At 39.8% G+C, this 22,256-nt stretch overlaps 1 protein-coding gene across 1 annotated transcript in view; it reads right to left on the reverse strand.

Annotated features, from left to right (window-relative positions):
- LOC125838546 (nuclear pore complex protein NUP85) overlaps nucleotides 1-22,256 on the reverse strand; it is a 34,952-nt gene that overhangs the window by 6,716 nt on the left and 5,980 nt on the right. Inside the window, exons 5-14 of the mRNA XM_049517591.1 lie at nucleotides 11,255-11,326; nucleotides 11,067-11,123; nucleotides 10,173-10,292; nucleotides 9,903-10,103; nucleotides 9,628-9,738; nucleotides 9,502-9,539; nucleotides 9,235-9,391; nucleotides 8,647-8,748; nucleotides 8,453-8,509; nucleotides 214-360 (exon numbers count right to left, since the gene is read on the reverse strand). Coding sequence (XP_049373548.1) covers nucleotides 214-360; nucleotides 8,453-8,509; nucleotides 8,647-8,748; nucleotides 9,235-9,391; nucleotides 9,502-9,539; nucleotides 9,628-9,738; nucleotides 9,903-10,103; nucleotides 10,173-10,292; nucleotides 11,067-11,123; nucleotides 11,255-11,326 — 1,062 coding nt within the window. The remainder of the gene's footprint in view (nucleotides 1-213; nucleotides 361-8,452; nucleotides 8,510-8,646; nucleotides 8,749-9,234; nucleotides 9,392-9,501; nucleotides 9,540-9,627; nucleotides 9,739-9,902; nucleotides 10,104-10,172; nucleotides 10,293-11,066; nucleotides 11,124-11,254; nucleotides 11,327-22,256) is intronic.

Below are 22,256 nucleotides of genomic sequence, written 5' to 3' on the forward strand. Positions count from 1 at the left end.
CTCGCCTCGCCGCGTGGCGAGGCAGGCCCTTGTCGCCTTTTGTCGCCTCTCGCCGTCCAAAACACTGCGCTCAGCACACATAACATACAAAAAACTGCAATTTAGAGAAATGGGTATAAACATGAACTGTTACAGACAGAAAAATTAACACAGTTATACAAGAATTAAGAAAATATACAAGGCACTCAACCACTATAACCGAGTAATACAAACCTTGAATCCTTCATCAGATACCGACTTCCCCACGAAATCAAATAATTGCTTGGCAATTCTGTTTAAACGAAATTCATCTCGAGCTTGCTGTAGCCAGAAGACACCAGAGCCTTTTCTCCCATGTTTCCAGTGATGCACACCAGCAATCTAATGAAAAATATGAAATGCAAAATGATGAAAATTGCTTAGAGTTACTGCAGCAATTTCTTTAAGCATAATATACTGCTTAGGTTTAGGATTAAATTACTTTTTTGAATTTTAAATTTCTATAGGATAGTGGAATTGCTCCCAGGCACATTTACCAATGACACTCTCTCTCCTACTTTATAGGATTGCAGAACCTCCCTTTTCCAGTAGACTAGCCGGAAATTGACCCCTTTCATTCAAACAACTCAGTTCTTACATCCCGTGATTACTGTTTTACAAAAAATCATCTCCCGTCTTTAGAAATTATGGGGGATAATAGAATATATTTCAACCAAGGTTTTAAATCTTATGACATCACCAGATGGACTTCAAACAATGTTGCATGGTATGACTGGGTGGAAAGAAGCAGAAAAATGATGAGGAGGGTTACGCTTAGTGAGAAGGTGCTAGAATGGATTTGTTTCATTCTCAGAGAAGCATCATCAGACCAAAAAAACCAGGTGAGAAGGTGGAGATTCAAAGATTGGGTGGCAGAATTCTTTGGTACGAGGAAACATAACTCTCATGGGAGATATATGAGTATTCTCTCACTGAAGGGAGAGGACAGAACAGTTATTATTGTACCCGAGTCAGACATAAATGCTGGATGGAAAAGTGTGGCATTTAAGATTCAAAGTTTCATTAAATGCTCGCCACAAAAGGAGAAGACACAAAGCAGGACACATGACTCCAAGATGCCATATGTAAAAGCAGTTACAAACAGAAAATGGCAAAGTAACAGCCCTGATATGGTCACAACCAAAGGCAAAGAGATTGGAGTCAACTGTTAAGCCAAAATCAACGATCAAGGAGTACTGGGAAGATGTATCTTTGGATTTTTTGACAAGGAGAGAGCTGAAAATCCCACCCTGTCTGAGGTGAGATGTTGGTCTTCGATGGTATGGAAAAAGGCTTTTGGGATCAATATCTATGAGATGATGGACAATTGTTACCTCTTCGAGTTCCCAAACAGATACATGGCAGAACAAGTTCTCCAGGGAGAATGGATGTGGAAGAGAAGCATACTCAAGTTAGAGTGGTGGAACCTTACTGCAGGATGTGTACCTATCTCTTACAAGCCCAAATCCACTTGGATTAGGGCTATGGGTATTCCAATGCATCTTTGGACGGAAGAGACCTTCGACGAAATCGGAGAACTCTGTGGAGGATGGCTGGCGACGGAGGAGGAAACAAAGCTAAGAAACCACCTCAAATGGGCTAGGATCAAGACACAAGGGGATGATCGGAGCATGCCGACGGAAGTCACCATCACCAGAGAAGGAATTAACTTCATCATCCCGAAATGGGTGGAAAGGAAAACTCGCTTTGAGTTGTCGCCGGAGAGAGATGGACCAGTTGCCGGAGAAGATGAGGGAGCTCAATCCAGCGGATAATAGAGCCTTCAACCTCTATATCCGAGAATCCTGAACATGATGGTGGGGACAGCTGGAGAATTTTTTAAATTGACTGACAGAGCACGTGATGGGCATGTGCACAATTTTAAAAAAAAAAATTAGGCCTGAAACCTAATGGGCTGTACCATGCAAATATTATTGCTAACAATTTTAACCAGCAGCCCAAGGACAATCTATTCCAGGAGGTCATAGTGGATGAAACCACAGTGACTTATTTTTCAAATTACCACATGCAGAGAAGACAGGAAATACAGGAAGCTACACTTTTCACCTTTGAAGAACAACTAGAAATTGAAGGAGAGGAAGGGGAAAACGAAACTGAGCAACTGTGCATAGCAAGCGAGGAAGTAACTGAAGATAAAGAACATGGGAAAATTGTCACAGGTGATTTTGAAACAAGTCAGGAAATAATGGGGATGGAAAATTCTGGGGAATTATGGGATGTACAGGAGATCGAACCCCTTTGTACACAACAACAAGGAGCTCTTACTGAAACGGAGAGGAAGGCCACAGCCTGGATTCATCAAAACTTACTGAAACTCCATAAGATGTTTGGAGTGGATTTCCAGGGGATGGAAGAGGAAGCACTTGAACTCCTTAAGCAGGTGGATGCAAGCAGGCAAGTAAGAAAAATGGAGAGGTCAATAGAAGTTAAGAGAACAAAACATAAAGGAGCACAAGAGTTAAAGAATCTGATATCCTTTGATGTTAAATTCAAAAGCAATGGAGACGGAGGGAAGGGGAAGGGGAGCTCACAGAATACTCCATGAGGATCAAATTAATCTCATGGAATGTTAGGGGGTTGAAAGATCAGGGGAAGAGAATGGTGGTACAAAATATGATTCAGGATTGGAAAGCAGACATAGTCTGCCTCCAGGAGACAACTAGAAGGCAATGTACAAGAATTAATCAAACAAATTTGGGCAGGGAAATGGATTAAATATGCATATCTGGAGGCCAGTGGAATCCTAACACTATGGGACTCTAGAATTTGGGAAGGGGAAACTTTACAAGTTGGAGCCTATACTCTGTCTTGCAAGTTCAGGGCTCAGTTAAGTAATTTCGAATGTCATATTACTAGTGTGTATGCTCCCAACAGTCAAGTGGAGAGGAGGCTAGTATGGGAGGAATTGGCTGATGTAAGAGGATTGATGGATGGACCATGGGCCATTTGTGGTGACTTCAATGTTTGTAGATTTCCCTCTGAAAAAAGGGATTGTAGCAAGAGAAATTCAGCAATGAGAGAGTTCTCAGACTGCATTGAGGACATGGACCTCGTTGATCCACAGCTAGGTGGTGGAAGATATACTTGGTACAAAGGTGATAACCATACCACTGCATCTAGAATTGACAGGATTCTAGTCTCCATAGGATGGAATAATCTTTTCAATAGCCTAAAGCAGACTACTCTGCAAAGAGTGATTTCAGATCATGTTCCTATAGCTCTATTCTGTGGACACTGGGAACAATCCAAATCCTATTTCAAGTTTGAAAATTGGTGGCTAAACCAAGAAGGTTTTGTTGAAAGAATCAAAGACTGGAGGAATGCTTTTGAATTCTATGGGAAGCCTGATTACATCTTAGTATAAACTCATAGCTCTCAAAGGGAAATTGAAAGAATGGAGCAGAAATGAACAAGGAAATCTGAATTTGCAAAAGAACAACCTTCTCATACAGTTGGCTAAGCTGGATTCACATCTAAACAGTAGAGCTTTAACAGAGGAGGAAATAGCCAAAAAAGCAACACTTTTCATGGAGTATGAGGGGTGCTTAAAGAATGAGGAAGTGGCCTGGAGGCAGAGATCAAGAGCTTTATGGCTCAAGGAAGGGGATAGGAATACAAAGTTTTTTCATCAAACTGCTAATGCCCACAAGAGATATAACCACATTGATCAGCTGGAAGTGCAGGGAGAGACCATATCTGAGCCAAATAGAATCAAGGAAGAAATCATTTCCTTCTACAAGAAGTTATATACAGAACCTGAAGAGTGGAGGCCTTCTGAAAATATTAGCAATCATCCTACCATTACAGCAGATGAGAATGAAGTATTGCAGGCTGCGTTCGAGGAGCAAGAAGTTTTTGAGTGTCTAAAGATGTGTGCTATAGACAAAGCCCCTAGCCCTGATGGTTACACAATGGGGTTTTATTTAAAATGTTGGGACATCATTAAACAAGACATTATGGGGGCATTCCATAATTTTCACTCAACTGGGATGTTTGAAAAAAGCTATAATGCAACTTACATAGCACTGATTCCTAAGAAGACAGGAGCAAAGGAACTCAAAGACTTTAGACCCATCAGCTTAATTGGAAGCTTTTACAAGCTGATTTCCAAGGTACTGATAGAAAGACTCAAGAGAGTTGTGGATAAATTGGTAGACAAGCAACAAATGGCTTTTATCAAAGGCAGGCAAATAATAGATGCAGTGCTCATAGCTAATGAAGCAATTGATTCCAGAGTGACCCAGAAAAATCCCGGTATATTATGCAAACTTCATATTGAGAAAGCACATGACCATGTGAACTGGGAATTCATTTTACGTATGCTAAGTCAAATGGGTTTTGGTGGGAGGTGGACCAGCTGGATCAAGTTCTGTATCTCAATTGTGAAGTTGTCAATACTCATTAATGGGTCACCTGAAGGATTTTTCAATGCACATAGAGGGATCAGGCAAGGGGATCCCCTTTCCTGTTCATCATAGCCATGGAGGGACTCACAACATGCTGAATATAGCTAAGATAGCAGGAAGAATTCAGGGATTTGAAGTCAGCAAGGTTGCTGGAAACAGTGTAGAGATCACACATCTGCAGTATGCTGATGATACACTAATTTTTTGTGGGGCTGAGGAGGAGCAACTCTTGATAATAAGACTTATATTGGTGTACTTTGAAGCCATTTCTGGGCTCCATATAAATTGGAACAAAAGCCACTTGTATCCAATTAATGTGGTTCCCGAAATGGATCACCTTTCTCAGTTCCTGGGAGGTGCGATAGGCACTTTGCCATCAATATACTTGGACATGCCTCTGGGGGTTGAGTATAGGTCCATAGATATTTGGAATCCAATTCTGGAGAAATGTGAAAAGAAATTAACCAGATGGAGATCACAATATCTATCCTTGGGAGGTAGACTAACTTTGATTAACTCAGTTTTAGATGCCCTCCCTACATATATGTTATCTATCTTCCATATACCCCAGTCAGTAGTTCAAAGGTTGGATAAAATCAGAAGAAACTTCTTGTGGCAAGGCAATAAGGAAAGGAAAGGTTTTCATTTGGTCAAATGGAAGAACATTATCATAAGCAAAGAACAAGGTGGACTAGGCATCCAGAACCTTAAATACCAAAGCAAAGCACTCAAGGTCAAGTGGCTATGGAGGTACCATCAGGAGGACCAAGCACTCTGTGTACCAGGGTAATCAAGAGCAAGTATGAGCAACTGAACACATGGGTAACTAAAGAGGTCAACACCCCTTATGGTATTAGCCTCTGGAAATCCATTAGAATATTCTGGCAGTTTCTCAATAATCAATTAATTGTCAAAGTTCGAAATGGTAGAACAACAAGTTTTTGGATTGATAAATGGATGGGTACTGTGAGCCTTAAAGATCTCTTTCCTGACATCTTTGTTTTGGCTCAACACCAAGAGAAAACTGTTGTTGAAATGTGGTCACCACAAGGATGGAATATGATCTTTAGAAGAAACTTGAATGACTGGGAAATTCCCAGAATGATTGAACTCTTCACACTTCTGGAGAGTTTCCAAGGAATCCAAACAGGTGAAGACTATTTATGGTGGCATGGGCACAACAAAGGAAGATACAGGGTGAAGGAAGGATATAAACAAACAAGTCTTAGGGAGAATCAAGACTTCAAATGGCCTTGGAAGCAAATCTGGAGAGTCAAAGTGCCACAAAAAGTGGCATGCTTCACCTGGCTGCTAGCCAATGAAGCAGTTCTGACATTGGACAATGTGGCCAAGAGAGGTATATCTCTATGCAACAGATGCTCCTTATGCGGTAAGGATACAGAGACAGTAAAACACCTCTTTCTACACTGCAATTTCACTGATCAACTGTGGCAGATTTTCCTTAATCTCAGAGGCATTTCCTAGAGCATGCCTAGCAAGATTGATGAGACTTTTATCAGTTGGGAGGAGGCTGGAGTTGGGGCTACAAATAGAGAAAGATGGAGGATGATCCCTGCTTGTATATGGTGGACTATATGGAGAGAGAGAAATGATAGATGTTTTGAAAATAGGGACAACAACCTGCAGGAAGTCAAGCTTAAATGTATTTTGTTGTTCTGTTTTTGGTGTATAAATGTCTACTCCAATGAGACTGAGTCAATCATAGATGTTTTAGGGTCCATCTAGTTCCTGGTTTAGCATTGGAAAGACTAATCTTTTTCTTCTTTTTTGTAAATATGTTTTTCAGTACTACTTAAGTACTGACTGAAATACAAATGTTACTAGTGTCAAAAAAAAAGATACCATCAGAGGAATATGGTCAATCCATCCTTCTTTCCAGAATTTAATTTTGTCCCCATTACCCACACCACCTTGAATTTCAGATATGCTTCCATCAGTGGCCACAAATCCCTAATAGTTCTCCATACTCCAACCCCAAAAGGTTCAATATGACTATTTCTGTGCACCAAGGGTTTAGTTCACCAAACTTTGCCATGATCACCTCCTTCTAGATGGCAATTTACTCCTCATTATATCTCCATAGCCACTTCATCAGAAGACTATTGTCTTTTAAGTCTCAGATTTCTGATTCCCAATCCACATCCCCACCTCTTCCACCAATTTGAAATCCCTTGATCCATCTATTACATAGTACAATTCTTATCATGTTATCATAACCTTCCATTGCCAAAATAAACAGGAAAGAAGATAGACGGCAACCCTGTCTCACCCCCCCCCCCCTCTCAAATGGAAAAAAACCCACAGGTTGTCCAATATCCATTTACAAGAACAGAGAACCTTACAATTTTAATACAATATTCATTCCAACTCAGCCATTTACTGCCAAATCCCATTTGCCTAAGAATATTTAATAAGAATTTCCAGTTTACATGGTCATAGACTTCCTGAATATCAAGTTTGCACATTACACAAGGTGCCACTCCTCTCGTTCTAGAACATTAATCAGTTTCCCTTTAACAGAAGTCATCTGATGCGTGTTGACCAGTTTGCTCACCGCCTTCTATAACCTTTCTGCTAGTAGCTTTGCAATAATCTTGTATACTCAGCCTACAAAACTTATTGGTTTGTAGCCTTTCAAATCAGCTGCACTAGTTTTAGATAACAACACTATGAAGGTGGCATTACAGCTTTTTTCAAAAACCTGATTGGAATGGAAGACTTGTACAGTTCTTATGATATCTTCCTTCAACATAACCACCATACAGTTCTTATGATATCTTCCTTCAACATTTCCTAGAAAGAAAGAAAATCATTGGAAAATCATCTGGTCCAGGAGCCTTCTCCGTAGCACACAATTTGATACAACTCAGAATCTCAATCTCCTCCTCAAATTCTCTGTGTAGCCATACTTGTTCAACTAGAGATTATTGATGTTTCATGTAACTGCAGCTCAGGTCTCCAAGATTCAATCTCCGTGTACAGGTCTTGGTAAAAATTCTAAGCAGCCTCCTCAATTTCCTCAGGATCAATGACAGTGACCCCATCGACTTCTAAAGTATTAATGGAATAAATCTCTTGTGAGCAGTAACAATTCTGTGACCATTGTATCCTGGATCTCTGCTTCCATGCTATCTCTTCATTTTTGCCACCTCCCCAAACACCACAAATTTGTCTTTTGAAATAATTCATCATCAGCAAGGGCTCTCTGATCTTGAATAGCTTCCAAACTAGAAACCTGATTAAGGATGTCCTCCTTCCTCTGCTTCCAATTTCCTCCATTGTTCTTGCTCCACTCTTTCAGCTTTGTATCTAACAGTTTCAGCTCTAAGCTAAGGCATATCCAGGTCAGCCATTAACAATGAAGGAACCCCACCACTCATTCACTTTGCCTTTGAAACCCTCCATTTCCAGCCACCAAGCTTCAAATTTGAAGTAAGAATTCTTCAGCTCCCAATCTCCATTCTCCACAAGTCAACAGAATAGGATTGTGATCTGATCCTAAGGCTCAGTTTGATATGAGTAAATTCCTCCTCCCATTGTGCACAATGAAGGATCTGTCAATCCTTGAAACACTCCTATGAGTATCCTTTCAGTTACTGCCGTGATTTCTTTAAGCATAATAAATTGCTTAGGTTTAGGATTAAACTACTTTTTTTAATTTTAAATATCTATTGGATAGATTAGTTTGTTGAGATATTTTAGTTTTAAATTATGCTGATTTTTTGTTTTAAGTTGGCTATTTAAAGCCCTCTTATGCTTTATAAAATTATTGCGAGACATTTTCAATCAATATTTTCAACTTTTTTGCTGCATCATCTTTTTAAAAAAAGACACAAGTTGAAAGTGAAGCACTTGTATGTTCAAAGAAATCACAAAAATTCAAATTAATTACAGGGAAATCACATCAGAGTCCTTTTTATTGCGCTTAAGAAAGTAATAACACCTTAGAGATTAAAGACAGCCAATGTGAATAAATCATGGCATACCCTCATAATGTTTGAATTTATAGTGTCAAGTTCATACAGGCGGCAGATCTCTATACTCTGCACAGAAAAGCAAAATTAACCAAGCAAGAATGATTTAGGAACCACTAGATTGAAACGAGACTGTAAAGCAAGATAATTGAGAGCAAAACCACAAGGGTGAGGAATCAATAGAAAAGTTACCCTGGAAGCTGTACCTTTAACAGAATTTGGCTATGCTGTACAGGCTGCTTGTACAGCAAATTCTCCAATAATCCAATTCCTTGTTTTATGCATGAAGTCAAGTATATTGGTGCAATCTGAAGGGAAGTGAAAAACAAAGATCCAAAATATATTAGTACAAGAACCAAAATCTGAACTGAGTTTTCAGACACCGGTATTAAACTTTTCCACAGATTGAGCTTCCAGTATACAGGTTCAGCAAAAGCAGCTTATAAAATTCCATGATGTATCCAAACTGTGTAAGGGAATTAATAGGTAAAAGCTCTCTAGCACCTAGATATTGTTTAAAGGTTCAATTGTAGTTGTAAGTTATAGGTTGTCTCCAATCCAGAAACATCAAAATGTTGATTTTTCCCATGCATTTTGGGGGGACCATATTGAATCTCACTCATGTCGTTTGGTTTTCTTTACTTGGGGAGAAAAGCTGAACCTTACACACTTAAAAGGAGATAAATGAAGAGTTTTAAGTATTTTTTATTTTTTTTTGAGAAACAAGTTCTAAACAATAGTGCAAGTACAAGTAAACCAGGCATTCATTTGCCCAAGTTTGCATGCACACATACTTGCCATGTTAATGCATGAGAAGACAGAACTTGCGCATATACAAGTCTATGCAGCTCTTCTATGCTAACTCCCCCAAGTTTGGAATGCTCTTCATGCAAAAGAATTTCTGCATGAGTGCTCCCAGCTGTCAACAACTCTACAGCATGCGCCATCATCCTTGAAAGATGAAAAAAAAGACTTGCATCAGACGAATCAACGGAGAACAAAATGCTGAAGTAGTCAAGTCATCCAAACGAAAAGTACAAAGAAAAAGAAGATTAACAAACCAGGGGCCAAATGATCTTGAGCACTCTGCTAGAACAACCTGAACATATAGGATATGCTCATGAGTTTTCCACTATATTAAACATTAATAACTAAAAGTTACAAATTAAATCTTTAGAGTGGTTCACCTCAGTATTTTCTCCAAGAATTCCAAGTATAAGACCAAACAGCTTATGGGAGATGGAAACTGGCTTTACTTGCATGCACTTCTGAGCTGAATTGTGCATGCTCTCTAGACCCTACACCACAAAAATAGAATGTGTATTTTAAGCACAAACACAACAGCAAAAGAATCTTCTTGCTCTCCACTTTTGGATGATTGTGCGACAAAGTGGCTCAACTTTTGGATGATTGTGCGACAAGTAACCTTAGATGTATAGATTAATTAGAAAGAGGAACTGACCGCAGTAAATGGCCTAATGTATAAGAAATGGGATATAAAAAGCTCCATCCAGTTGAAAGTTGCATTTGATAGAACAGTCGGATTTCCCAACATGATCTGGATCAAATTTTTCAGCCCTTCTCTGGTCTGCCGGTGATCACATTGAAGCCAGTAGGAACTGCAGTCCAGTTTACTTATTTGTGTTCTCCACTTCTCCCAAGCCTAACAGCGAAAAAGGCATCAAATGCTGTCCAGTAAAGGACATTGATCATTAGCAAAGGCCTAAATTACCTTCATGAAGTCGGGCTTGGTTTTGTAACACTCGCCCAAATTGTCTTCTCTCAGACTAGGACGCATTCTAGGCATCTTGGATATAAGAACAGCAACTGCTTCGACCAGTCCGTTCTCTGTCTTTTAAGAGCAAGAATAGAACGGGTTAAAAGAGGAAACAGGAAAGCTGTAATCGTAGTTCAGAGACCCTTTTAAGGGAGACATGAATACTTCAGAAACTATCTGAGAGCAATCAAGTAAAATTCTCATTGCTCTCGCTCCCCAGGGATTCAGTCACCAGCTCCCCAATCAGCAAGTGAGCAGTTGCCTAGACTTAATCTGATGATATTACTGTCACTTGCACAATCATAGAGAGTCCTCTACCCACAGAGTCTCATTATTTGTAATCTCCTTTAACTTGACTAGTTACGAAAAGAAATTATAATGTTGTCAATGCTAAAGATTAGTGATGAAAAGGAGGATATACAGTGATCTCTCAAGCTGTTAATAGGTAGCTTATGCCAACTAGAAGCTAAAGAAAGAACAACGCGATACAAAAAGAACAAGGAAATCCACTTTATCATCAGACATGGCAGCGCATCCTGTAGGCAAAACACGCAAAGAGTGATAGACTTTGGAACTCGATAGAAAAGGTACAAGGCCTAATAATGTGTCAAAGCTCTGAAAAGACAACTCATTGCCCCATGATTAGGTATATCAATATAAGGAAGAGGCAATAACTGCTCCCAAGTTAACTGATGTACAGGTTGTTTACAAGGGAAAAGTAAGCACAGAATATAATGTTACGTGAATATCTAGGTTGAGTTAAGCTATTCTAGACTGCCACTGATCACAAGTTCAAAATTCTTGCCTCTCCTTAGTTTTCTTTTGTCAGGTTAAGTTCAAAATTCTTACCTCTCGACTAGATAATTGATCAAACCGGTAAGAGCCATGCAAGCGCAACAATTTTACCTGCAAAATTGGCAATCATAGACTTATGCATGGTCCTTAAACAAAATCCTGATATACATCACAGTATCACACAAGCAAAAAAACTTGAATGAACAGTTATAATGGTCGATATCCACAAATAATATGCTTACCACAGTTTCCAGCCAGCCAACAGCCAATGCTGATGACATTGCATCCCAGTAGTTAGGATCTTCTTCAACAACCTGTAATGATCAAATAAATTGGAAATGAACACAGAAAGATGGAACGGCTACTCTTTCCATCATAGTTTAGTTATGGCTGAAAACATACATAGACAACCAAAGTTGACACAATTTTTCACATTCAGTATGAAGCTAAAGATGCTAAAGATGCCCAGATTTCAAATTCAGTATGAAGCTAAAGATGCTAAAACAGAAACTTAAAGATTGGAGCAGTGTAACTTTCGGGGAACTTAACAACAAGAAGAACAGCTTGTTAAGTGAGCTAGCTGAGATGGATCTGATCCAGAATGATAGGGTGCTGACAGAGGATGAGATGATGATTAGAGCAACAGTTCTAGTCGAGTTAGAAGAATTAGCGAAGAATGAAGAATCCAGGTGGAGACAAAAGTCCAGAGTGTTGTGGCTGAAACAAGGTGATAATAATACCAAGTTCTTTCAAAGAGTAGCAACAGCTCATAGGAGGTGCAACACCATCGACAGGCTGATTATCAATGGGGAGGAGAATAAAGATCCAAAAGAAATCAAAGATCATATAACAGAGTTCTACAAGCAGCTATACACTGAATCAGAAAGTTGGAGGCCATCATTTGTGATGACAAATTGCCCAAGAATAAGCCAAGAGGAGCAGGAATGGATGCAGAGACCATTTTCAGAAGAGGAAGTGGTACACATTCTCAAATTGTGCGATGGAGACAAAGCCCCTGGTCCAGATGGTTTTACTATGCTTTTTTTCAAGGAGTGTTGGGGGATCATAAAGAGTGATGCGATGCAAACAATCCACAATTTCCATCAGAATGAAGTGTTTGAAAGATCCTTGAATGCCACTTTTGTGGTATTAATCCCCAAGAAGCTCGGAGCTGCGGAACTCAAGGATTTTAGGCCAATAAGTTTGATTGGTGGAATGTACAAAATCATCGCTAAGCTGATCACCGAGAGAATGAAAACAGTGATGGGGAGACTGATTGATGAGCACCAAATGGCTTTTTTGAAGGACAGACAAATAATGGATGCCTCTTTGTTGGCAAATGAGCTGGTGGACTCCAGGGAAAAACAAAAGATACCAGGTATCCTATGCAAATTGGATATAGAGAAGGCATATGATCATGTCAACTGGAACTACCTCTGGAAAGTTCTGAGTGAAATGGGGTTTGGGAGGAAATGGGTGAATTGGATCAAGTTTTGCGTGTCAACAGTGAAGTTCTCAATCATTATAAATGGGAGTCCTGAAGGTTTTTTTCAATCACAAAGGGGATTGAGACAAGGAGATCCCATGTCTCCTTTCTTATTTCTCCTAGCAATGGAGGGACTCAACTACATGGTCAGAAAGGCAAATGAAATGGGGTGGATAAGAGGTTTTGGTGCACACACAAACAGAGCCAATAATATGGAGGTCACACACCTTCTCTATGCGGACGACTCTTTAGTGTTTTGTGGTGCAGAAGTGTCGCAAATTAGACATTTAAGGGCAATACTAACCATTTTTGAAGGCATATCAGGACTACATGTAAACTGGCAGAAGAGTTGTTTGTTCCCGGTTAATCAAGTAAATGACATGCAAGGCCTTGCCGACAACCTGGGCTGCCAAGTAGCTTCTCTTCCCACCAAATACCTGGGGATGCCCCTGGGCGCCAAGAACAAAAAATTGGAAGTATGGAGTGAAGTTCTGGAGAGAAGTGAAAGAAAGCTGACAAGGTGGAAGAGTCAATATATATCCCTGGGAGGTAGATTGACTCTCATAAAATCAGTTCTGGATGCACTTCCGACTTATATGCTAAGTCTTTTCCCACTACCAAAAAGTATTGGAAAGAAACTCAACAAGCTGAGAAGGGTCTTCCTCTGGCAAGGAAATAAAGAGAAGCAAGGATACAACCTGGTTAAATGGGAAGAGGTGACAATGAGCAAAGCACAAGGAGGTCTGGGCATTAAGAAATTGAGTACTCAGAACACTAGCCTGCTGCAAAAATGGTTGTGGAGATTCTGTTGTGAAGATATGGCATTATGGAGGAGGTTTATTGCAGAGAAATATGACCTACAAAGCAACTGGATAACTGAAGAGGTGAATGGCACCTTTGGGTGCTCTGTATGGAAAACCATCAGGAGGATGTGGCCTGATTTCAGTGCAAAGGTGACCTTCAGAGTGGGGAATGGTTTGAAGACCAGTTTCTGGAACGAGACCTGGTTAGGTGACGTAAATCTGAGGATACTTTTTCCCGATCTGTACATTATCAGTCTACAGCAGAATGACACTATAGCGCAAATGTGGACCCCTCAAGGTTGGGACCTTATGTTCAGAAGGGCTCTAAATGATTGGGAGGTTGGAAGAGTAGCAGACCTACTGCATGCTTTAAACTTGTTTCCAGGCACTGTTACAGAGCCGGACAAACCAGTTTGGAGACTGCATAGCAGAGGGGTTTTTACAATTAAATCATGCTATTGGGAGAGGAATACCAATCATCTCCTGACAACAGTTTGGCCTTGGAAATTAATTTGGAAAATTAAGGTTCCTTTAAAAGTTGCATGTTTCACTTGGTTGGTAATTAGAAGAGCTTGTCTCACCCATGAAGTGCTACAAAGAAGAGGTATACAGATCTGTTCAAAGTGCTACATGTGCGGACAGAAGGCTGAAGTAAATGGTCATTTGTTTCTGCATTGCAAGATAGCTACAGATCTGTGGAACATGTTCGTTTGTATACTCAGGGTTAACTGGACAATGCCCAGAACCACTTTTGAGGTCCTAACACACTGGCAAGGAATCGGAAAGAGAGGATCAAAAGAAGACTGGTGGAAAAATATCCCTGCTTGCATATGGTGGACACTATGGAAGGAAAGGAATGGGAGATGTTTTGAAGGAAAGGTTAGCAGCCCAGAGGAGATCAAGATGAAATGCCTTAGTCTTTTGTATTTTTGGTGTAAGCAAAATTTAGTGGGGGAAGTAGATAGCCTTGTGGAGTTTAAAAGCCAATTGTAAAGTTAGTTTTGTCTTTTTGGATTTGAGTATGATGGCACCCCTTGGGGGTTTGTAAATCCCACCTCATCGATTTTGATGAGGTCTTTTGTGTGAATACAAAGTTACCTATTTCAAAAAAAAAATTTCACTTAGACACCTCAACTACGACATGTTTCAATTGAACACTCAACCTTTTCAAAAATTGTCCAATTAGAAACTATTTGACAATCAAAAAAAAAAATAGAGTGTAATACACTAATTGCTGATGTGGCAAAACAGCGAATTAGCTGATTACATGTGACATTCTGAGTTTTTTTTAAAAAAAAAGGAAAAACTATTTTAGAATCTATTTAATAAACAAAATAAAAATAATATCCTCAAAAAAAAAAAATTACACCCAATCTGGGGAAAATCACAGCTTATGAAAAAATTAAAAACAAAAAATCTAGAAAAAAAAAGAGGAAAAATATGTTAAAATCTATTTAATGAACAAAACAAAAATAACATTCTCAAAAAGAAAAAGAAAGACTTTATAAAACTGCAACTTCTGATAAAAACAAAAACAAAAGATCTGGAAAAAAATTTGGAATGGGGTGATTGTGAAATGTGAGAAGAAGTTAGCAAGGTGGAAGTCCCAATATCTCTCCATGGGTAAAGATTGACTTTGATAAACTTTGTGCTTGATGCACTTCCAACGTATATGATGTCATTATTTCCTATCCCACCAGGAATCATCAATAGGTTGGATAGCATTAGGAGGAAATTTCTTACCACCTAGTGATCGATGAGAAAAAATTTGGGGGATTGGGGATCAAAAATCTGAAGAATCAGAGTAAAAGCTTTAAGAATGAGATGGCTATGGAAATATTCAAATGAAAATCAAAGTCTATGGGACAGAGTCATTAAAGCTACATATGAGGAGAATGATAATTGGATGACAAAGGAAGTCACTACTCCTTATGGTGTTAGATTATGGAAATCTTTCAAAATTTTGTGGAATGAATTTAAAGTTAATACCATAGTCAAAGTGGCAGATGGAGTTAAAACTGTCTCCTGGAAGGTTGATTGGCATGAAGCAGGCAACATGGAGACATTATTCCTAGATATTTATAACTTAGTTTTACATCAACAGAGCACAATAGCAGAATTATGGACACCTCAAGGATGGAATTTTGTGTTCAAGAGACACCTCAATGATTGGAAAATACCAAGAGTAGCAGAAATCTTCAGCACCATCGACCAATTCAGTGGTTTGAAGGCCGGACAAGGCATCCTACAGTGGCAGAGAAATAGTAACGGGACTTTTAAAGTAATGCAGCCTATAGGAAGATGAACCAACCAAACCAGCACATACTTCGATGGCCTTGGAAACACATTTGGAAGCCAAAAATGCCACACAAAGTAGCTTGCTTTGTCTGGTTATTGGCTAAGGAAGTAGTGCTGACACAAGATAACTTGATGAAAAAGGGGATCCCTTTATGTTCCCCAGATATTTTCTCCATGGGAAACTGCAGAAACAGTGGTCCATCTATTTATACATTGCAAGGTCACAAGTCAACTATGGAGATTATTCCTAAGTCTCAAAAAACATATCTTGGTCCATGCCAAGGAAAATCACAGAAGCATTACGCAGTTGGGAAGAAGCAGGAGTACACGCTAAGAACAGAAACAACTGGAGAATTGTACCTGCAGCTATATGGTGGACAATATGGAAGGAGAGGAACCTTAGAGTTTTTGAGAATATGGAGAATAATATACAAGTCAAAATGAATTGTATTTTGACTTTATGTTTTTGGTGGAACCAGATATACTCTAATGATATTGTCTCTATCATTGATGTCTTAGACTCATTATAAGGACATGACAGTAGATTTTGAGTTCTTTTGTAAATATGGTTTCAGTACAAGGGTTGTACTGTGTTATAGAAATAGAAACAGTTACCTATGTCAAAAAAAAAATGATCTGGAAAATTTTGAAGAAAAAGATTTGAGGAAAAAAATTTCTGGAATTGTTTCTGCAACTTTAGGCTTAAATGGAAAAAAAATGTGTTCCTTTGGCCTTTTCACGCGCCTGTTTGGTGTGAAATTCATGCAACTTGCCAAGTCAGCAAAAAGTGTTAAAATGGCAAAGTTGGACCCTAGTACATGTGTTTAAAAGGTACAAATCTTAGTTGAGGTGTCTAAGTGAAATTTTGTGCCAACTTTAGATGTCTACATACGCGTTCAGTCTTTAGTTATCCTTCTTGTACTTTGTCTGTTTTTAAAAGGTTAACAATATATTCATCAAATCCATCAATGCTCCCAGGCACTTCTCCCGAGGTCCACCTCTAAGGTCCCTTCTGGATCTTTAGAGTCCTTTTCCGGTGGTATTTGATCACCGGAATCAACCTACTGACCCCCCCCCCCCTTTTTTTTTCTCCTTTCCCAGCAACCTCTTTTTTTCTTTTCAAATATGGATGAAGATGTCATATATTTCGTGATGGGTTTTAAATCATACGATATCACCAGAACGATATCAAGAGCTGAGACGTGGTACGAATGGGTGGAAAGAGGACGTAAGATGATGACAAGAGCGAGTTTCAGCCAAAAGACGATGGAGTGGGTAGGTTTTGTCCTCAGAGAAGCTTCAAAAACCAAAGGAAATTCAGTCAAAAGATGGAAATTTCATGATCATGCCTCAGAATTCTTTTGCTCTAGAAATTTCAACAAATCCGATCGTTACATTAGTATTATCAATATGCAAGGGAAAAAGAAAGCAGTAATCATCATTCCTGAATGGTCATTCAACTCAGGGTGGCTAGACATTGCTTTCAAAATAACAAATTTCATTAATGCTAAGAGGAAAAGGACAGAGACATTAATACATCGAAATACAGAAAAGGGGTTACTATATGCCGATGCAGTCAGAAACAACAAATGGACCACAAGAGAAATGAATGCGGCTAAAACCCACAGACAAGGAAATTCTTTGGTAATCTCTGATGAGGCAGGCAGAGCCCAGAATGAGTTACTGGCTAGGTGTGTGGTTGGCAGTCTACCAGAGGAAATCCCAAATGTCATCTTGTCGGAGATTCGCCAATGGTCAACGAGTACTTGGAAGCATCTTCATGGTGTCAACATCTATGAGATGGGTCGGAATCAGTTTCTCTTTGAACTACCCACAAAGAAGGATGCCAACCATATCGTGAAAGGAACCTGGTTTTGGAAGAACCACAAATTCCTACTCAACTGGTGGTCGTCGACGTCAAATGCGATAACAGAGAATCTGAAGCAAGTGTGGATCAGGTTGGTAGGATTACCATTACAGTTCTGGTCCCAAAAGATTCTCCAAGAAATAGGCGATCTTTGCGGTGGATGGATTCAGACAGAGGAGGAAACTGAGCTTCGGAATCATCTTAAATGGGCAAGACTGAAGGTAAAAGGAGATGAGATATCAGTACCGAAGGTGGTGGAGCTGAAACATGACGGAAAGATTTTCAGGATCCAAGTTTGGATCGAAGCTCCGGCGAGAGTTTTAACTGAAGGTCCAAGAGAAAACCAAATGTTTGTACAACGGTTTATAGAGAAACCCTACAACAAAAGAGGAGGGGGAGGTTTAGTCTGCACAGATGTGACTGGGCACGTGGGAACCTCTGAGTCCCAAGGAAATTTGAATTACACAGCTGTCCAAATTTGTGAATCCACACGTGAAGTAGTGGGGACAGAAGCACATGGGGCTTCACATGGTCTCAACTTAAATGAAGGCAATGTCAAAAGAAAGGGTTTGAAAATTTTGGGCCAGGACCCGATGGCCCAATGGGCAAATAGGTTTGAAAAGGCTTTTGTAATTAAAAGCCTAGGAGACCCTTTAAATGATGAAACTGAAGCAAATCAGATTATCATCGATACTTTTCCTCAACAAAATAGTGGAGAAAAGCAGATCCTTCCCTCAATCAACCTCGACACAAGCGAAGAAGGTGGTGAGGAGGAATTTCAATTTGAGGGTCAAATTGACGAAGATGCCATGTCAATAATACATATTGACGACAGAGGAGATTTAATCAAACAGGTAGATAGAGGAAGAAAAGAAATTGGGGCACTAAATATAGAAGAAGCTATCCCACTGAATTCAACAGATTTAACTGACAGCATGGATGCAGATAATCACGCAGCTGTCTCCTTTTGGGTTAGACAGAATGTTCTCAAATTGGCTGAAGAATTTGGGGTACATTTTAACGGCTCCGAGGAGTTAGCTGAGGAATTGTTCATGAAGATAGATGGGAAGAGGCAAAACCCCATTGAAGTAGTGAAGGCTCTGATTCCGTTGACTCCCAAAAGTAATGGATCAAAGGAACTGAAAAGGTTGGAATCTGGGAACAATTTTTTCAGCTACGGCACGAGAAGCAGGGGGGGACATACCATTGTCCAATTTAATGAAGGTTAACATCATATCTTGGAACGTGAGGGGTCTCAATGATGCCAGGAAGAGACTCCTGATTAAAAGTTTGTTACACAATTGGAAAGCTGATGTTTTCTGCTTTCAGGAGACGAAATTACAAGGGGATATAAGGGAGATCATTAAAGATTTATGGTCGAACAGATGGGTGAAGTACGTGCAACTAGAAGCTAGTGGCACAAGAGGGGGCATAATTCTAATGTGGGATAGCAGACTGTGGGATGGGGAAATATGCGAGACAGGTACATACTGTATAACTTGTAAATTTGTGGGCAAAACTCAGGACTTCAGTTGGCATATGACAGGAGTTTACGCTCCTAATTGTACATTAGAAAGGGAGGAGGTCTGGTGGGAGCTAGGGGCTGTAAGAGGACTTTTCACAGGTCCTTGGGTGGTGGCGGGAGATTTTAACACCGTTAGATTTCCTTCAGAAAAGAAGAACTGTTCAAGATATAATAAAGCCATGAGGGATTTTTCAGAGTTCATCGAGGATATGGAGCTAGTGGACTTACAATTAGCAGGGAACAAGTATACTTGGAAGAAAGGGGAAGGCCATGATGCTGCAGCCAGACTAGACAGATTTTTGATTTCTGAAGCTTGGGAAAACTCTTTTAGGAACATCAAGCAATCAGTCCTACATAGAGTAACATCGGATCACTGTCCCCTAATTCTTGAATGTGGAAATTGGGAGAGATCAATTTCTTTCTTCAAATTCGAGAACTGGTGGCTGCAAACAGAAAATTTCAAGGAGAAAGTAAAGTTATGGTGGAAATCTCACCATTGCAGAGGCAGACCAGATTATATTTTAGCTGACAAACTAAAATATTTGAAAGGCAAGCTAAAAGAGTGGAGTAGGACTAGCCAAGGCAACCTGGGACTACAAAAACAGAGTATCCTAAGTCAGTTGACAGAGCTTGAGGTAATACAAGACCAGAGACAGTTATCTGATGATGAGATCTATCTAAGAACAACTCTCACTGTGGAGTTTGAGGAAAATGCAAAAAAGGAGGAGGTCGCGTGGAGACAAAGGTCCAGAGCTATATGGTTGAAAGAAGGTGACAAGAACACACAGTTTTTTCACAGAACTGCAAACTGTCACAAAAGATATAATAATATAGACAAACTTCTGGTGGATGGTGAGTGTACAGGGGACTCATTAGTGATCAGGGAGGAGATTGTCAAATTTTATCAGAAGTTGTATACAGAATCAGAGATATGGAGACCTCAATTCAATCATAGATCAGGTGTTGTTATCAGCGAAGAAGATAACTTAATGCTAGAAAGTCAATTTAGTGAGGCTGAGATCAAAGAATGTGTGATGGCATGTGCGAGGGACAAGGCACCTGGGCCAGATGGATTCACCATGGCATTCTTCACCAATTGCTGGGAAATAGTAAGCAAAGAAGTAGTGGCAGCAGTTCAGAACTTTCATAATCAGAACATTTTTGAAAGAAGCTTCAATGCCACCTTCATAGCCTTGATCCCAAAAAAATTGGGGGCCAAAGAACTAAAAGACTTTAGACCTATTAGCTTAATAGGTAGCATATATAAGATCATCTCAAAAGTGTTGACTAAGAGGCTGAAAAAAGTTGTTTCAAAACTGGTAGATACACATCAGATGGCATTTATTAAGGGCAGGCAGATCATGGATGCTATTGTGATTGCCAACGAATGTGTAGATGTGAGGCAAATTAGCAAGGTCCCAGGCATTCTTTGTAAGCTGGATATAGAGAAAGCCTATGACCACTTAAATTGGGGTTTCCTATGGAAGACTTTGGAAAACATGGGTTTTGGGGAAAGATGGATAAACTGGATCAAATTTTGCACCACTACAGTGAAATTTTCAGTTTTGATTAATGGCTCTCCCACAGGTTTCTTCTCATCTGAGAGAGGCTTGAGACAAGGGGATCCATTATCTCCTTTTCTCTTTATCTTGGCAATGGAGGGTCTCAATGATATGCTAAGAACAGCCCAGACAAACAGCTGGATAAGGGGTTTCAATGCAAACATGGGGGATAGACAGAGTCTAGCTATCTCACATCTCCATTATGCAGATGACACGCTAATATTCTGTGATGCAGACATCAGTCAACTGAAGTTTTTAAGAATAATATTGATATTGTTTGAGGCAACTTCAGGTCTACACATTAATTGGGGCAAAAGTTACATCTATCCAGTCAATGAGGTACCTAGAATTGACAGTCTGGCAAATATTCTGGGAGGAAAGATAGGGGAGCTGCCCACAATATATTTGGGAATGCCTCTAGGAGATAAGAGCAAATCAAAAGGCATATGGAACAATGTACTGGAGAAAAGCGAGAAGAAGCTTGCCAATTGGAAAAGTCAGTATTTATCCCTGGGTGGCGAGCTACTCTCATCAACAGTGTTCTTGATGCTTTGCCTACCTACATGATGTCGGTGTACCCTATGCCAGCAAGTGTAAGAGACAGATTAGATGCCATTAGAAGAAATTTTCTTTGGCAAGGAAACTGCGATCCAAATAAGCATAAGTTTCACTTGGTCAAGTGGAATGAAGTTTTAGTCAGCAAGAAAGAAGGGGGACTAGGAACAAGGAATCTGAAAATACAAAACCACAGCCTGCTAATGAAATGGCTGTGGAGATTTGCATCACAAGAACAGTCGCTGTGGAAAGACACCATTAAGGCTAGATATGGAATGGAGACAAGGTGGATCAGCAACATAGCAACACAACCATATGGCACCGGAGTGTGGAGGACAATCAGGAATCTATGGCCAAAACTTATAAACAAGTGCACAATCAAGATAGGAGATGGTGGAAAAACTCTATTTTGGGAGGAAGTTTGGGCCGGACAAGCTTCACTCAAAGCTAGTTTCCCTGACCTATTCAGCTTGAGTCTACAGAAAGTGGCCACTGTCAAAAATTTGAGAGATGCTCAAGGTTGGAATTTAAAGTTCAGAAGACCTTTAAATGATTGGGAGGTGAATAGAATGGTTGAATTTCTAAATGTCCTGGAACGATACAAGGAACTCAGTAACAGAGAAGACAAACTGCTATGGGCTCCAGATACACAGGGGAGATTCTCAGTTGGAACAGCTTACAGAAACTCACAGAGGACACACACTCAATCAAGCTACTGGCCATGGAAAATGATCTGGAAAGTTAAGGTGCCCTTCAAGGTGGCCTGTTTTACTTGGCTCTTAGCAAAACAGGTTGTTCTCACGCAGGATAACCGTATGAAGAAGGGCCTCGATTTGTGCTCCAGATGTTTTTTTTGTGAATGTGAGACAGAGACAATAAATCATCTCTTTTTACACTGTAAGGAGACAGTGAAACTTTGGCAAATTTTCATCAATAAAAGGGGCATCAGTTGGTCTATGCCAGGAAACATAAAGGAGGCTTTGGCATGTTGGAATCGGGATGGAAATCAGTCGGGGCACAGGGAGAGATGGAAGATTGTCCCAGCCTGCATTTGGTGGACTATTTGGCTGGAAAGGAATCAAAGATGTTTTGAGAACAAGAGCTGCTCTATGGAGAAGATGAAGCTGAAATGTTTAGCTCTTTTCTAT

The sequence above is a fragment of the Solanum verrucosum genome, unplaced genomic scaffold (assembly GCF_900185275.1).
Source record: "Solanum verrucosum unplaced genomic scaffold, falcon-dt-bn FXZP01000182.1, whole genome shotgun sequence".
Taxonomy (NCBI): Eukaryota; Viridiplantae; Streptophyta; class Magnoliopsida; order Solanales; family Solanaceae; genus Solanum; species Solanum verrucosum.